The sequence below is a fragment of the Varanus komodoensis genome, unplaced genomic scaffold (assembly GCF_004798865.1).
Source record: "Varanus komodoensis strain SLA01 unplaced genomic scaffold, ASM479886v1 scaffold6_1, whole genome shotgun sequence".
NCBI lineage: Eukaryota > Metazoa > Chordata > Lepidosauria > Squamata > Varanidae > Varanus > Varanus komodoensis.
The window spans coordinates 6387463-6405436 of NW_025336345.1; the positions used below are offsets into that span (position 1 = coordinate 6387463).

At 48.0% G+C, this 17974-nt stretch overlaps 1 protein-coding gene across 1 annotated transcript; it reads right to left on the reverse strand.

Annotated features, from left to right (window-relative positions):
• Positions 1 to 242: 242 nt before the first annotated feature.
• On the reverse strand, positions 243 to 17543 carry RGS14 (regulator of G protein signaling 14). The gene is made up of 15 exons (XM_044450971.1): positions 17389 to 17543; positions 14607 to 14628; positions 13826 to 13980; positions 13323 to 13415; positions 11865 to 12008; positions 11281 to 11430; positions 11020 to 11140; positions 10758 to 10879; positions 8831 to 9034; positions 6407 to 6483; positions 5135 to 5261; positions 4598 to 4679; positions 3524 to 3582; positions 2723 to 2834; positions 243 to 1030 (listed from the first exon to the last, which is right to left on the reverse strand). Exons 1-15 carry the CDS (start codon positions 17431 to 17433, stop codon positions 705 to 707), a joined length of 1839 nt encoding a protein of 612 aa, XP_044306906.1. The 5' UTR covers positions 17434 to 17543; the 3' UTR covers positions 243 to 704.
• Positions 17544 to 17974: the final 431 nt, after the last annotated feature.

Consider the following 17974-nt stretch of genomic DNA (forward strand, 5'->3'; position numbering starts at 1 on the left):
TAAACTTTGCCTGGAATCACTTGTTGCCTCAAAGGTAGGCACACCAGACATGAAGGACCCTTTGGAAAGATCTTGGGGTGGGGGGGTTGCATCAAGAAGAAACATTGATGCTAAAACAGTCCTGTCCCCACAGTTCCTGAAATTCATTGCACACACAAACAAAAGCATCTCCATTTGATGGATACAGATACACTCTGCTGGCAACTGGAAACGTATGTGCACAAACACAAAGAGACTCAGAATTCCATTTTGCAGTGTATCTTACATTTTACAAAGACTGAAAATTACAAACTATATACAGGCATCATCACCACTAGCCACAGAGGTGCAGTTGCCACTGGAGCAGCCATGGGCAGTTGTTTTACAACACTGAGCAACACCATACAACGGTCTTGTACAGCAAGTGAGCAACCTTGGTGTATCTCTGCCCAGCCAGCATGGGCAGTTCCAAGGTGTGAGAGTCAGGCAGCACATCAAGAATACAGACGTCCATCTATTCCTGGAAGACAGGCTGGGGGTCCTTAGAGTGAGTATGAGTCCTAGCTGGCCCTCAACCATATTCCTAGACCAGGGAAAGGGTCTATGTAAGGCAGACCATAATACCACAACAGATATTGAACATGAAGGGCCTGACCTTACTGCAAAGAGCATGACCTCTTGGAGGGGGGATAGGACATGTAGTGAGGGGAAACTCATGGGATAGATCACAGGGCTGAAGGCTTTCCAGCAGCAGTAGCTGGTGATGAAGATGATGATGGACATCGCGTTTGCTGCTTTGAAGGAGAAGAAGCCTGGGCTTGTGGCTGCACCTCTGACTGACACTGAGAGATGGAGGCTGGCTCAGCATCAGGGGCTTCAGATGTGCATGTCTTCTCAGGGACGGGATTGGAGGAGGTGTGGTTCTTGCAGGAGACATCATCATGTTCAGGTACCTGGAGGAACTCAGGCAGTACTAGATCCTCTTTAGATAGCAGCCCACGCTGGTCATTGACTCTACAGCTCTGGACCCGATTCAGCAGCTCCACAAGCCCTGCGGAGTGGGGAGTAGGGAAAGGTGGCAAGAAGAAATGCAGTGTTGATCTGGCACAGCTTGACAACATCACTCCCCAAACATATATCAACATTCTGCTCTAAGAAGCCTTTCTACTGCTGCACTTTTCTGTTGCATTTATCTGCCTGCCAAAATAAGTTTTGTACCCATTTATTTATCATGGCTTTTCCCAAGGAATTCTGGCAAGGGTGTTAATAATTCTCTCTTCTCTCCTCATGAAAGAACTGCAATGCCCAGGCTTCCTTGGGAAGAAGGAATAAATCTTAAAGCCAGCTTAAGGCTGTGATTCTATACGTTTGGGAATCAGTCCTACTGAACTTGGTGGGTCTTGCTTCAGAGTAGAAATGCATGGAATTGTGTGGTAAGACCTAGCTAAGCCCCGTATCTCTCCTCCCATGCCCCTCTCCTTTAGAATGCCTTTATTCACTTTGCTCCGCAGAGTTTATTTGCCTGGTCTGTCTTTGCTTCTTTCTGTTTTTTGCCAGGAATAAGGAACCTCCTGCCTGAGGTTACACATACAGTGTTGTAAGCCGTGTTTCTTCCTCCCAGTAGTAATAGTCTCACCAACACTTCTTTGCCAAATGCTTTTATTTTACATGCAAATCTCTGAGCGTACATGAAGCAAGATGTTGAACCAGCTCTGACATTCTTCACCCAAAGCTTTCCTTCTGAATCCATCTGTGTCTGTTGCTGAGGGGAGGAGTGCTGAGGAACTGGTCTCAGCTGTGCTCCTCACTCAGAGACACCAACTGGGCACTCCTATGGCTGCGACAACCGACTGTCAGGTTCACCTCCTCAGGAAGTGCTGTTCCCCATCCAGTAGGCTCCCCATCTCTAAATCTCCTCCCTCAAGATGTTGATGCTCTTCCTCATTCCCACGAGTGGGTTGACTGGGCCCTTCAGCAGCCCTTCAGCTAATCTCTCCCATGGCAGGCACATGCGGGTATGCAGGGCCTTGGGCTACAGCTGGATCTGGGTCCGTTTCACCCATCACCTTGTTATCAGAGTCTGAGCTGTCAGTCCCTCCAGAACAGGCAACCTCCCCTGCATACACCTCATCCTTGGAGTCTGAGCTGTCACTCCTGCCAGAACAGTCAGCCTCTCGCCCCAAGGTTTGCCAGAATGTGTGTGTACAACATCCAGTCCCACCCCTCTTCGAGTCTCTGCCCCCTCTAGGTAGTGGGAATAACTGGCAACTAACAGAAGTGGGGTGAATGACCACTCCCTGGGTGGTCTCAGCCTAATGTACCTCACAAGGGTAATTGGGGGAGGGGGGAAGAATTCTAAACTTCACCCTAAACTTCATTGAGGAAAGGCAGACTATAAAAAGCTTATAGACTAGCCTATACCCTTCTATTCATCATCCTGTCCCCTGCTTCATCTTTAAGGCCATCTTCAAAACTAGAGAACAGATGTATGGAGGCTAAGGAGTGAGCTGGAAAGTGTCCCAGAAGTTTTGTAAAGGAATTTACACTGTTGGGATCAACTGTTCTAAGCATCATAATAGTATTCCACATTGCATGCATTCAAGAAATTAGCATGTAGAAATGTGTCCAGGTGAATACAGCTCTGTTCAGTTCTCTGAGGCCACACCCCTCATCTTCTAACCGCTAACATCCGCTTGATCGTCCCTATCTGGGTGGGCTGCAGGTCATGTCAGAGTTGACTCACCTTCCAAGTCGCATGTGTGCCGATTCTGGTTACTCCTGGAAGGCCTGGTAAAGGAACAGGACATCTCTGGGAGTGGCTCAGCATCTGCCTCTGTCTCAACACAGCTGCCATCCTGGAACCATAACGGGTGCGGGGATTAGAGCCAAAGCCAGAAAAGGGTGAGCCCTGAGCTCAGGTCGGGGCAATGATGCCCAGATTCAGGCGTGGAGAAGCTCTTACCTACATTCCAGTGGTAGGTGGAGCTGAAGGCCAAAGAGGTGGCATATTTTTTATGATGCCAACATACTGTAGCTTAAAACTCTTACTGCCAGTAACTAAGCTTCGAGGGAGGCATCTCCCTTGTTTTTAATGGGTGGTGGTGGTAGAACTGCACAAAAGCCGGAAATTCGTCAAACAACTGGCAGTTGGAGAAAAGGGGCGGGGCTGGGGGAAAGGGGTGGGGCCAGAAGAAGGGGCACGACCATCTGGCAGGACTGGGGCCCCAGAAAGGCTGGATCTGGACCCTGGGCCACAGCATTCTCCCCTTTGGCATAGGCCTAATGCATACAGATCACTTTTCCTGGCTTGTACCAAGTGACAGCAACTGTAAGAAGACTGCCTGGCTGCACAAAAGTGGGATAGCAGCATGTACAGTATGATCAGGAAGGATGCTATTATCAGGCCAGAACTCTGCACTGGGATCAGTTTCCTCTGTGCAGGGAGGTGCATGTGTGTTTGAACAAAGACGCATTTGGTCCTATAATTCCTTTGGAAGGGGAATCTGTCTAGGAACAGCTATATAACTCCATGGTGGAAACTCACCTCATTCTGGTCACAAGCAGAGTTTGGAGTGGCATTTCTGGCATCAACAGGTTTCGCCTCTGCAATAAAACACATGAATGTTAGCTGCTGAAAGAGCAAGGGAGAAAATAATCCAAGCTGAAGCCCTGGCCACAGCAAGAGGGTAGGCTGAACTAAGGATTCAGGCCATGAATGCAACAGAAAGGCTGAGTGGAGAATTTCCTAGATTTTGGCCAGATTTTCTAGGGTGTCAGCCCGGAAGAAGCTGGAGACCCTCACACTGGAGCCCAGGGAACATGAACTGACCCTTCTTGAAGTGATTGGAGGAGAGATGCAGATCTATCTCTGAACAGAAAACACTCTCAAAGAGAAGGGAATTTGCCAATACGTCTGGAAGGAAGAAAGTTGTGCGTTCAGAGATACGGGACAGGGAGAAGTAGAGTTGCCACTTTAAAAACAAAACCAAACAACAGTTAGTCATTTGCTGTGAGCAGGGCAGCTGCTTTAGGGACAAAACAGGCAAATCTTTTCCCATCGTAGCAGCTTCCTGCGTGAAGCACGAAGAAGTCAGAAAAAAGGGAGCAAGCAGCCTTGGTAGCCAGTGCCAACGCCCCTAAGAATATGAAACTGGGGTGTTACTGACTGGGGCGAATGTGGGGCAGGATGCAGTGCTGTGCAGCATCTGGTGCAATTAGGGGCTTGGCTTGCTGAAGTCAGCAGCACAGCACTGAATGCACGGATGCTCTGCATGTGGAAGACTCTCCCTTGGCAGCTCTCAGCCCATGGCAATGGCTCTCCATCCAACATCTGCCACGAGCAGTCATAGCTCCTCTTGTGCATTATGCTGCATCCAACACTGAACAGCTGCTCGGGCGAAGATGTTTTGTTCCTCAATATGGCACTTTGGGTGAAGAGCAGCATCACAAAACATCCATTTTCCTCCCATACCTCTCCAAAATCTACATGGCAATCATTCTGCTTCCTCAAGCTGCACAGCGCTCAGCAGCTGACCAGCTACTCAAAGGGACCTCGCAAGGCCAAGGGGCCACCATGTTCCTGCATGAGTGGTCATGTGTGCTTTTGAGTGCTACATACCTGCATCAGACTCCAGTACAAGCTTCTGAGCTGCCACAGAGCTCACCTTCTCTTCCATATTCAGAGCACGGGGGTCACCAGGCTACAGAAGGAGAGCAGAGTTAAGGGCGGGAGAAAGACCAGGATGGAGGGACCTTTGACCCAACAAGGTGGATAGGTCAAGGCAACCGTGTGTAAAGGCTGCTTGAGCAGGCAGCTTCTCAAGAAGAGGGTGAACAGGGCTCTGACATCATGAGGCTCCCCCTCTAGCCTGGGGAACTTCTGGATCTGGAAATGGCCAATGTTCCACTGGAACAGAATACTGCTGTGGACTGGTTTGGGCACTAGTCTTTCTTTGCTTGTCTTCCAACTCAGTCCAATGTAACCAGAAGGAAAAACTAATCCTGAGCAAGAGATGCTGCAAAAACTGGGCATATCCCTAAGGTGCAAATGCAGCCAGCAGTTCCGTCTCTACACATCCCAGCACTCAGCAGTGGGCTAGGAACATCTAGGCTGCATTCACACATTGCATTTCCCTTCTTCCAAGACCATTCTCACCCGTCGGAGTAGCACCCGTGTAACATCCAGGCCGTACTTCTCCAAGATAGGCTGCAGTGCCTCACGTAGGTGCTTAGTAGATTTTGCCAGAATACGCACAGTCTTATTAATAGGTACAATTTCCAGGCTGTGAGAAAAAAAACAGCACCAAGTGCGAGACATTGCATATGGCAGCTGCAGAAGTTCTGCGCCCCATTAATCCACCCAGATGAAGGATAAAAAAGTGTTCTACTCCTCCTTAATGCCTTTTGTTCTTGGCCCCAACAGGCAACATCACAGAAACTGAGAGCACAGCAAAATGGAACAGGAAAGGACCAGGGTGACAGTTTCCCATACTGGGGCTCCATGTGAGTCACAGCAAAGTGAGCTAGAGAGAAGAATTCTCATGCAGGTCTCCTGGAATAAAACCCTAATGCCTAGATGCATGGGGCATAGATAAGTGGAGACGTTTATTTTTTTCTTTTTCTTGTGGTGTGTAGTCTGAGTGGCACCATCTGCTTTGGTTCTGTGAGCCCTGACTGATGCTGATAGTGGCCTGAGATCTCAGGTGGTCAGCATCAAAGGCTCTGGGAACCAATTTTACCCTCCTCTAATGAACCCATACACCCAGCTGAATTGCTGCTGAATTTTGGAGTAATACAGAAAAGTGAAGAAAAATCACATTTTCACATAAAAATGTGCATGGGAGGCAAATCTAAAATTATACTCTTGGAACCCTCCTTACCATCCACCATGCCTTGTTAAAAATGCACCTTTTTTTCTTTCTGCCATGTGTTGCCAATATTTGTTAGCATAATAGCAGCACACCAGGGATTTGGAAGCAGCAGGGGCTGCAAAAAAGAAAAGGGCTTCGTGTAGCTGGTAGGATTCTTTTTGGCTTCCCCTCTCATTTTAAATAATGCCTATGCAATGTCCACAGGACAGTGGCGGTGGGCAGAGGATGCACATTGCCAAGAGGGGCATAACCTTCATGTACTATGTGGCTGCAGCCCCCAAAGTTGCTCATCTATTGTATTGTACCAAACTAGAGTATGGAAGAGCCAGGCCAGTTTTAGTGAGCTGTACTGGGGCAACTTGTTTCTTGCAGACCCAGAAGAACAGAGCAGTTTCCATTTATTTCCATTTTGCAAATGCAGATGGGCTGCCTTCTTGTGATGGAAGAACGTGGTTTTGTGCTGAGAAGGATGAAGCAACGTTTCTGTATGGTGGTTACAGGGCTACATGGGCTCCACATACAGAGCAGGAGATGTGGCTGACAGAGATGGTACTCACTCAAAGCTGATCCTGGTCTCCAGCCTCACCTCCTGGTCCATCAGGACTAAGCTCTCCTGGTTCAGTGCCAGCGGCTTCTGCAAGAAGTTAAGGAAAGGCAGACATGTTAATGCAGTGGAAAGAACATGGGTGCACCTTCATATGCACATGGGCAGATATTTGCTTGGTGATGCACAAAGTTGTTGCAACACTACAGACAAAGCCCCATCTATGTAGGATGGTGCCATCAGCATGCAAAGGAGTCCAATGATATGATTTGGGGAAGGCAGCTTTCAAAAAGAGCCAGCAGGGTGTCGTGTTTGGAATGGGGCTGTGAGACCACATTCTAGTTCCAATATGGTCATGAAGCTCACTGGGTAACTTTGGGCTAGTCACCAACACTTGGCCTCACTGCCACACGAGGTTGCTGTAAGGATAAAGCAGAGAAGAGAAGGCTCATGTATGCTGCCTTGGGCTTCTTGGAGGAAAGGTGGAATATGAATGTGACAAACAAATACACTATACATGAGTAGAAATGAAAGATCTTGCATTAAAAGCTCTATGTCATAAGAGAAAATAATCTTCACAACGAACAGCTTCTCCTGTTTTGCATGGAGTTCGCTACATTCTTATGACTGAATGTGACTCTCCCCCCCACCGGAGTCCATGTACTGCGTACCGGCATCCTTTTCCCACATGTCGCAACACAGGCATGGCTGCAACATCAGTGTTTTTGAGCATTCCTCATGCTGACTCAACGGTGCCTGCTAGTCTTTCACCTGCCTCCACATGTCAGGGGAAAGGCTCAACGATGCCATTAGGGTCCGGAGGAAATGCCCTAAGAAGCTATGAACTGATGGCTACAGCCCAGAGCTTTGGAAGATAAAAGCCTCCTTCGTACACGAAGGACAGAAAGGCAGGATCAAGCTTCCATGCAGGCTGATGCAGAGAGAGGACCACACCAGCAGGTTTCCCTTGCTCAGATGTCGCTACTGAGTGTGTGGGTGCAGAGTCGGGGCAGAGGCAGTGGCTGGCAAGCCATGCAGCCTTGAGAGAGGGACCAGAGACAGCCCTGTGGCCACTTTCAATGTATGGACTCACATCACATGAGTAACAGTGAACAGGGCTGTGGCCAAAAAGCAGCCTTTTCCAACCTGTTTTAGACTACAACTCCCAGCATTCTGAACCATTGGTCATTACTGGCAAGGCCTGATGGAGCTGAAGCTCAAACCATCTGGAAGCCACCAGGATGGGGAAGGTGGTCATAAAAAGTTCTAATAAAACAGAGATGCCCTGAATTTATCTCTTATTTCAGCATCTAGGGAGACATTTTCCTGTGGGTGAAATCCTGTGAAACTGTCGTAAGCATCTGTATGCCAAAATAGATGCTGTCAGAGGGTTGGCAGCTGTCAAATAGACTTTTCCCACTCAAGGGCTACCTCCTTGCCTGGCTGCACTATTACTGAGGGAGAGAGATCCTTCCAAATGCACCCTTACCAATGGTTTTGGCAAAGAGATGCTTCCCACATCAGCATGGGAAGCTGGTTGCTTGCTAAGGAAGTCACTGGAGAAGGACTCCTTGATTTGTGAATGGTCACAATGCCAAGATGGGATAACAGGTTGGGCTGCTTTTTAATTTTGTGGGAGAGGGATTTGTTTATTGCTCGGTAGCATGGGAGTGACAGCTAAAGAATTTAGGCTAGCAAATATTTATTCTATTCATTTTCAATATCTATACCATGCTCTATATCTGGCAAGAATCCTGTGCTGTAAACAATAACAAGAGAAAAAGAACCAGGAAAAGCATTTTAATACAATTTTTTCAGCAAGCACCACCAACAAAACAATGCTGGCACTTGTCTGACATCAGCTGGCACAGAGTTCCACAGAGAGAGAACCAGTGTTCCAAAAGCTTCTGCTGTAAGTGGACTCCAGACAGACTGTAAGTCCATGAGGAACCACTGGGGCAATTCAATGGATGACCTCAGTGATCAGGAGAAGGCGCTCTTTCAAATATCCTATCACCCTTTTAAAAGCAGTTTTGCTTTTTGATTGCAGACTATTTTTATTGTTATTTTAATATCCTACTTCTGTTTCAGGTTGAACAGGCATTGAAATAATACTTGAATGGTGTTCATAGCACATTATCTCTGTAATCCTTACAACACTCTTGTAAAGTGGGCAAATGTTGCACATTGGGATTGAAGCTGAGAGAATATTAGCTTGTCTGAAGTGTTTGGTGCTGAACTGACATTTCAGCAGAAGACTTCTGAACTCCCAGCTCATACCTGAAGATATTGTGCACTAGACAACTGTGCCCATTGGGATAGATTATAGATGTTCCAGTCTAAATTTTACATGGAAAAGGGGCCCACACAGCATCACTTTCCTCTCATATTCCTGCAGTGGTACACTTCCTGTGAATCTATAATAAATTGGGCCTACCTTTTCATTCCCCACAAGGTAGATTTTTACATCAGGCGGGTGGAGGCCACGGCGCTCGCAAATTCCAACCAGCATCTCCTGGATGGAGAGGCCAGCACGGACTGGGGCCAGAGAGGCAGTCCCGTCAGGCAAATAAATACAACAGTACTTGATGGGCTGGTTCTGGTTATCAGATTCTGAGCCAGTCAAGCTCTTCCTGTGGTTCTGGGGGGAACAGAATTTAAAACTTTCAGCATTGCGTGAGAACACCTAAGCCCTCAATCTTTAGCTGGATAGCCTGTTAGGCTGAAAGGCCAGAATTCATGCCAGATGAAGGTTGAGGACCATCAATAAGTCCCTGTGGAGGTTTCCAAACTTAAAGACCTGAATTCTTTCAAAAGAAGACATTCACACATGTTTGTCTCATATAATGGTACACATGTTTTTTTCCCTGAACCTGTTCAGGGAAGATGGCATGTGTGAAAAGAGCAGTTCTCTGCTGATCTACACATTGTGAAGAATGAGGTGGTAGCATTCTAGAATGTACCACTGCAGGTCACAAGTAAGGGACATTTTTTAATGTTGTCCCATGGTTTGGGGGCTGGTATTTTGTTATTTTTTCCTGTTAACCTCCATTCACAGCACATCAGGGGAAAAGGTTTAATGTCTGAGGGGGCATGCTGGATCCAACCCAAGGTCCGTCTAGTCCAGCACCCTGTTTCTCACAGATGGTGGCTGAGCAGATTCCTTGATGAAGCCCACAAGGAGAGTATGAGGGCAATAGCCCACCCTTACAGTTGCTCTCCAGCAAATAGTACTGAGAGATACACTGCCATGGCAAATGGCTCTGAATGCAGTGGGACTTGCTTCTGAGGAGGCATTTAACAGGATTGCACTGTAATTTATCTAACCCAATTGTAACTCCAGGGCACATCACTATATCTCAGGGCAGTGAACTTCAATGCAAATATGTGCTGTCTGACGAAGGACATTCTACTGGCTGTCCCACTGCTGTAGCTACTGGGTTTCATTGAGCGAATGCTGTCCAGTGTCTCCCTGATGGCATGCTAGTTTTACTACATACAAGCAGCTCTTAATTTTTTAAAAAATCCAGATCTTATATTCCCTCCCACCTTCCTTCTGAAGTAGTGGAGTCCAGACGCCTGTCACCCCACACTGCTTCTCCTTCTGTGCAATGCAGAGAATTATTCAAGGCTTGCCTATGAGCTAGCTAGGCAGGCAGAGCCGATGTCGCCTTCTTTCTGTGGGTGGCCCTATTAATATGTTCTTCCCTGTGCCAGGAGCTGGTGATGTAAGAACAGCACTTATTTCTTTGCATAGCTGCTACTTTAGCAGACTTAAGATACACAGACCCTTCAGAAAGAAGCAGCTTTCATTGGAAGAGGCCCCAAAAGTGACATAATCCTGATTATACAGATCCATGGGCCTTATAGCAATATTCAGAACTGTGCCACAGCTGCCAAACACACATGCTGGACCCTTCTGAGCTCTTGTGAGCTGTGCTCTCCTAATAGACTCCCCTGGGATAATTTCTTTCTGCCCACCTTCTGCATACAGGAAGGAGGGCTGCCTCCCCACCAGCTGGGACTCTCTATGGCTGTGTAAGCAACCGTTTTTGAACTGTTTAACAGGGGTGGGCGTCCCTAGGAGGGGGCCAAGAAAGCAGCAGCTGAAACACCAGTGTGCTATTGGTAGCGAGTCACAGAGAATATCACACTGAAGAGAACTCCTCCACACTGCACAGTCATAGCCCATTATATATTGTGTGGGGGACGATAGGCCCCATGGAATGACAGTCACGGCGCAGCGTCAAGCCAGAGACAAGTGCCCACACTGCAGTGAAGAGAGCATGACCACACAGACATAAGTGGGGTATATTTTCACTGCCAGCATTTTCATTGGACTTCCAGGCGAATAAAGCACTCACGTCTGTCTGGGGACTGTTGGTTGCACAAGATGACAGGAAGCCCAGGTCCAGGCTAGCAGAGGAATTCAGAGAGCCTTGGGACTCACGCCACTGGGATGGCCCCTCACTGCCATTTCTCTCCTCTAGGACAGAGTCAGCAGACAAGGTCAGAGTTTTGGAGGTTACATGGCCCTTGGCAGGAGACCACTCATTAATCGGCCCTGTTGCCCACCCAGAATCAACTGCACAATAGTTGCATCCCTGCTTTCAACTTTGGACTCACCTCCCCAGTGACGTTCCCTCCGGTCTCCCTTCCGGAAGGATCTCCGAGGACTCCGACCAGCCAAGTTGCCTGCTGCCTCCACACCAAGTGGAAGTGATTTGCCTGCCTTTAGTTTTGTTTTCTGGAGGAGAGTCAGAGAGAGGGAGAAGAGATCACCTCAAGGTGTGCTAGAGCTTTTTAGGGAGAAGAGGGAAATGGGTGCCCTTTAAATTCCCCAAAAGCCACCCCACATGTGAGCCTGGAAGAGAACTGGCCTTGTACCTTGCCATGGTCAGTTGGGGGGCTGCCACTTTGAGAGTGGGGCCTCAGCTCTGGCAAGGGCTGTCCTTGGCTCTCAGCCCTGGCACATGCCTGGTACAGTGGTGACTTGACAAAGCGGGCATAGCTGTCAAATTTCATCAGATTGAAGATCTGAAGCAAGATTAATCAAGCGTTAATCAAGTACCATCATTGCTTCTCAGCAGACATCCCTCCAGGGTCTGGATCTCAGTACCTCAGGCAGCTTCACCCAGCAGTAATCAAGAAAAATAATTTAAAAATAAAAATGCTCCAAAGGCTTAGTGACAGAGCACTTAGCATGCAGAAGGCCCAAGTTTCAGTCTCTGGCTTCTGCAGGTACAGCTGGGAAGGAATCTCCTCTAAAGCACCACAGAAGCACTGCTGCCAGTATGAGAAATATGGGGCTATGCGGATTCACTGTCTGGCTCAGCAGAAGGCATCTTCTTATATAACTGGAGGAGTGGGCAATTTCTCTAGCATCCCATTTCTGTTATGTCCATTCTCTTGCACTTACACATGCATGACCCCCACCACCACATAGCTTAGATGAGGTGAACTGTTCTCACCTGGAGCTGCTGGACATTAAACATATCAGGGGTGGGATCAGCCAGCATCTCCTCCCCAATCCAGGCCTGCCTGTCAATGTTGACGGGGTTCACCGAATGACTCGACAGGAACTCATCGTAGATGCACCGAGCCTCCTGAGCCAGCTATGGAGAAAGCGTGTGGGGTGAGAGTCCTGATAGCACTGCAGCCCAGGAGCAAAAGTCCTTGGTGCTGCCGCTTTTGTGTGGCCTGTTGCGCAAGAGAGCATGGAGGTCCGTCCGTTCATCTCAGAGGGTTGTGTGCATTCAGTGGTTCTAACAGAAAAAAATATGAAATTGCCATTCTCTTGGGTACACAATTTTGTATTCTGGGAACCTTAGCTTTAAATCAAGTTTCTGGCCCTTATGGCTGTGCAAGAAGTTTTGAAGAGGTTAAAAGGTTAAGACCTTTTTATTTAATCAATATTTTAATATGTTTCAATATTGAATTTTAATATTGTATTTGCAGCCAGAGTGGGTTGTCAATTTATTTATGCTGTTAGCCGTGCAGAGACGTTGGTAATTGGACGGCACACAAATTTCATAAATAAATAAAATGATGAGTGGGCAATGCCTGCTAAAAGCTTCAAAGCCAGGAAAACCCAGTAAGATTTTGAATCACTAAATAAGAAGGGTTTCACTACCCTGCATCACTCCTGGACCTACCCAAACTCTTGCAAAAGCAGGGAAAATATGTAAAATAGGCAAAAAATAGGGACATTTCCATAATGTATGTAGAATCCATCTTTTCTTGGTGAAGAAATTGGCTTCCTCAAGGGCAGAATTTTCTTCTTTTTGCATTCATTTCCATATGTACAACAAGGGTGTTTAATCTCCATTCCACCATCCAGTCCCAAGCTAGCCTCCCTATATTTCCCAGGTGACCCTTCTCCCCCACTGCCAACAGTGGCAGTGTTTCCCACCCCCAGTCTAAAAGGTTGAAATGCCCCTCCTAAAGTTTACTTACTATCTTTAAGAATCTAAAATGAGCGGGTCCTTTGGATATTTTGGCCCACACATTTTGCTTTTGTCTCTCCCGTCAATGGAACATGGATCATTCTTCAAAACAGAATTGAGGTCTTGAAAGTTTGGATCCTTCTCTGTGTGACGGATTGGGAAGCCAGGAGTCCTTCTATCGCTTCTTGGCGTGTCCCTCCCCCCTCCCCCCCCACACACACACAGAGCCTTCCTCAAAATTCAGGTGGTGTACTTTCTGATAACTGAAATATGTCTGCAGCCTTGAAACTTGGGCAGAACCGGGCTGTTTGAAATCCCTGAATTTCAGTCTACATTTAAAAAGCATCTTCCTAAACCCAAAGAATATTCCATTGAGGACTAATTGGCACCAAATTGCTCAACGGTTTGCCTATATGTGTATTTCCCCCCCTCAGATGGGAAATATGAGCCCACTTTTTTTTCTGCTTGGATTATTCCTCTTACCTGTTGGGTGCTGGTGGCTGGGATCTGCTGGAATCGTTCGCATGCTTGCCAGAAATACACATTCTCAGCACTAAACTCCTTCTTCAGGAACTCCTGGAAGGAGAGGAATAGGGATACCAATGAAACCCCTCTGTTCTGTCCTGGGACTCTTACCATTTAGTGTTTTGGGAGCAGAAGGGAGTCAAAGGGTCCAAACCATACTGAGCCAAGTCTAGCAATTATCTTTGCCAACAATTCAGGATAAGCAAACAATACAGCCGAAGGTGGTAGCTAACCATAAAACCTTGGATACAGAAGAAAGCTGTAGTAACTGCAGAAGTCAGAGAGAGGGGAGAAGAACTGGCTAAAGCTAGAAGGAGGGGAAAGCACAGGGGAGGCAGTACCATTCTTGTCTGATTGAAGCAATGCTCCACAGGCTCCATAGCAGAACAAAATTATACAATGCAAGATAAAGAACATGGAGAGGGACATAAGGGCAAACAGAAGTGAAGTGTGGGACTTACAGTGAAGTAGGCAACACCAAGGTGGTCCTGCAGCAGTGTCTCAAAGGACTCAGCCCAGCGGGCCACGGATTGCCCCAAGGAATGGGTGACACTTTGGGTGCTTGGCAGGCTGTTCACACTGTTATTACTGCCCCGGGTTCCAGAGCTGTTTAACTCTGTGAAACAGAATGAGTTTGCACATCTTTCCCAGCTCCAATAGCTGGAGGAATGCTGTGAGTCAGGGTTTGCCTGGCTTGGCAATGCTAAAGCCAAAGCGGTCAAAAACAGTTTGCTGTTTTTGAGGGAAAGGACAAGATGAACCCCCACCCCTGGCAATTCCATGTACAGACACTAACTGGACTGGCAGTTGACTCTTCCTTCAACAGGGGCAATGGGGCAGCATCCTGCACCACACCTTAGGGGCTACAGAGGGAATCCTGGCAGCTGACACAGCTGCTCTTTTCTGTCTAATGGTAGGGCTGACCCTGCCCATGTCATGTACCTGGTCGTGCTGACAAGGGTGTAGGGTGGAAATGATTGGTCTGTTCCTGAACTCTTCCCCAAGCAAAAATCCTGGGAAATTTGAGGCAAAATTGGCTTTGCCATCTAGAAGCAGAACGTCTCTTTGTGTAGTGCAACGTACCAAACAGAGTTACTGTGACCTAAGATCAGGCATTTCTTTCCATCTCTTCACACACTTCACACCCTCAACACCTCCTCTTAGCCAGCCGATCCTCCTGCCATAACCAAGGCTTTGACCTCATAACACCAATGCCCCTTCCCAAAACACAGGCCTACTTACCCCCATCCGATACAGCCAGGCCCTGCAAAAGAAGGATGAAAGTGGTCAAAGCATTTTCTGGGATATGGACAAAACTCAGTGGGAGCAGTTCTCTGCAGAGATGCTGTTTCTGCTCCATTGGTAGACTCCTTTACAGGGCATTTTGGTGCAAGTACAGGACAACTACCATCTGCCCTCACAGAGCTCTTGGCCTCAGGAAAAGTGCCACGCTGTGCCTCATCCAATCTCTTGTGCGACCACAAAAATCTGGAGTCAGAACCAGCTCCTGCAAGCACGGTAAGAAGAACGGGAAAGCAAGTGTGCCTTCAGCAGGCCAGAGCAGGGCCAGGACTGGTGTGGGGCACCTGCTGAGGGCCCAAACCCCAGTAGGGGGCCAATGACAGCAGCTCCCTAGACTGGCCCTTCCCCTCACCATGGCAACCTGCTTGTTCACCCGCCTCTCACTCTGGTTCAGACAATGGGCAGTGGGGGGAGGAAGAGCAGGAGGTTCCCCCTCCCACCCCGATTGCTCCTGGGTTCTTTGCTTAGCAAGCAGTAGCAATTGTGAGAAATTGGATAAGGAGCCATGGCAGCTGGTAACAGTGGCAGGCCCACTGGGGAGGGGGCCCATTGAGGATGTTTTGCTCAATGGCCCTTAAAAACCAGTGAAAGCCAGTGTGGTATAGTGGTAAGGGGGACGGGATTAGGACTCAGGAGATCTGGGTTCTAGTCCTCACTCAGCCATGGAGCCAACTGGGAGGCTTTGGGCTAATCACAGACTCTCAGCCCAACCTACCTCACAGGGTTGTTGTTGTGAGGAAAATATTGAGAGGAGGAGGAGAATTATGTAAGCCTCCCTGAGTTCTTTGAAAGGAAAGATGCTGGAATATAAATATAACAAACAAACAAATCCTAGAGTCAATAGTGAACAGGGTCCCCATATTGTCTCAGCTGCTTTTGGAAGAAAGTACAGCACAGTCTTTGCTTAGTCCGTATACACAGGTTCACCTCAGGCAAAATTACCCAGTTCCAATGGCATTGACAGTTCAAAAGTATTCTCTGTATAAGGATAGCACCGAAAGGTCATAGACAGTTCAGGTGTGACACAACCTTGCCAGAGTGGCACACAATCCTATCAAGCAAGTCACACACCAGCTGGTGTGATTAAGTTGGTGTCTATCTTTTACCCAAGTCACCATGGTGGCATGTACAGAATTATGAATTCTAGAACCCCCATCTGGATAGTTCATGTCACACAGCACTGATAAGGATTAATAGAAACTGTGTGAAGGGATGCGTCTGGTATTTTGGTCCTTCTTGCACTGGGAGTTGACCCCCTTTCAGCCTGAGAAGCAAATTAAATCTTAGAGAAGCTTTCAGGGGCTGCATTTCAGTGGTGGATGGAACTAAGGCCAAAAAGAGAGTACCCAAAATATTTTTGTTTACAACGCTTGCTGAGAATAAATAAGTCTTAGGCGAGGCATTTCAACCTTTCAGAATGGGGGAAAACCTCACAAAAGCCAGAAAACAGCCAACAACTGGGGATTGGGTGAAATGGGGTGGAGCCTGAGGAGGGGGTCATGGCTATCTGTGGAATACTGGGGGGCTGAACTGGGGCGTCAGGTGCAGCAGAGCTGGCTCATGGGCCTCAGTTTCCCCATCCCTGTTCTGTCATCAACAGGGCTTCTCCCCATATTGGAGCATGAACAACCACTCCCTATTGCAACCCACAGCTGCAACAGGGCAGAAACTAACCCACTGTTACACTGTAGGGGAAATGACCCTGGAGTAGCTATATGAAGTTTCTATTATAACTGGCATTACAGGGTGTGACTTTTATGTTATGACCACAGACAAAAAGCATCTGCCCATGAACCACATTGCAGAGTTTAAATTTCCAACGACTTCTACAAGATGAGCCCACACATGTATTATTTGGGTCTCACCTTCTTCTCATCCACTGCAACCAAGGACAAGACCTACTTTCCAAGTGACCAATCAGGCTAAACTGAGCCCCCAAATAACCATCCACTATCTCCCCACAAATCTAACCTGCAACTCTGGGCTTTTTTTCTTTCTTTCTTCACAGTGCGAGGCTCTAACACACCACTTTTGTCAGCCTGTCTCAATTCTGATTGCAGCCCTTCCTTGTCTTTGGTATCTACCAGTCATGCTGTGTTGTGCAACACACTATCAGCAGCTCTCACACCAAGCCCTGTTCTTTCTGTACTCAAAGCAAGCTGCAAGCTGGAGCCTCTGAAATGCACTGTGATTTCACAGGCCACAGAAACCCTCACACTCAATGTGAGAAAAAAATATTCCTGGGAGGAGTCACTGGAGGACCCTACATTGACCAGCTACATACAAAGAGTTCTCAGTGTCCTCTCTTGCAAGTTACAAAGACTGGGTGGGACAATGAGGTTAACTGTAACCAGGCACAAAGAAAACATGACAGTGCCTCATCCTCTCTACTACAGCAACGTTGCAGCTGAGCTTAGAGCTTTGCGCTGATTTTTCCAGATCCTTGTATCCCTGAAGGGGAAAGCACCCTGAAAGCTACAGCTTGCCTTGAGGTCCTGTAAGAAGAAAGCCAGTGAACGTTTATCTACCTCAGCAAGCTACCACCTCAACCTCCAGATGCCAAGATGAGATCTTGGAAAGGCTGCATTCTAGGAGCATCCTTTTTCCAGGGACAGAAAAAGCAGAAAGAACCTTCCCTCAGGCTCGGTGGTATGTCATCCCTGGTCTTGCCACCGCCTCCCCCCACCCACCCCCAGCAGCAGCTGTCAGTGTGCTCACTCACCATTCGGCCATTTTGGACGCCCAGGTGTTTGGGTTTTCCCAGCATGCCTCGTGCTGCTGTCACAGGTAGTCCCTGAAACCCAGGACCATCAGCCTAGGAGAAGCCCCTCCCTGAGGCTGCAGCACAGTCCTCAGAGCATCCCCGGCAGGGAGAAAAAGAAGGAGTGCAGCTGCCTGCCTGCCACGCTCACAGTGCTGCACTCACTACCTCTTTTCTCTACCACAGGAAGTGTCACCATGGAAACCAAAACCACAGCTTAAAATGGGGTTTGGAAGACAGACTCCCTCCTTCTGAGAGAGCACAGCCCCACAGACACCTACAGGCCAGGGCTGCGTAAGCCGTCTGTCCGAGGCAACCTTTTCCTAAAGGACTCTGCTATTGCATCGTCCTGATAAGGGAGCCAGAGCATCAGCCAAAACATGTATTGGCAGCCAGCACAAGGAGCCCTCAGGGGAAGGAACTGAACAGCCGCAAGCAAGGTAGCTGGGCATGCTCAAGCAGAAACGTTGCAGAAGGAGAAAGCCCAAAAAACAAGCTGCTGGTGGGGCACAGCCTGTCAGCACAGGAAAGGGAAACTGTCTTAGGA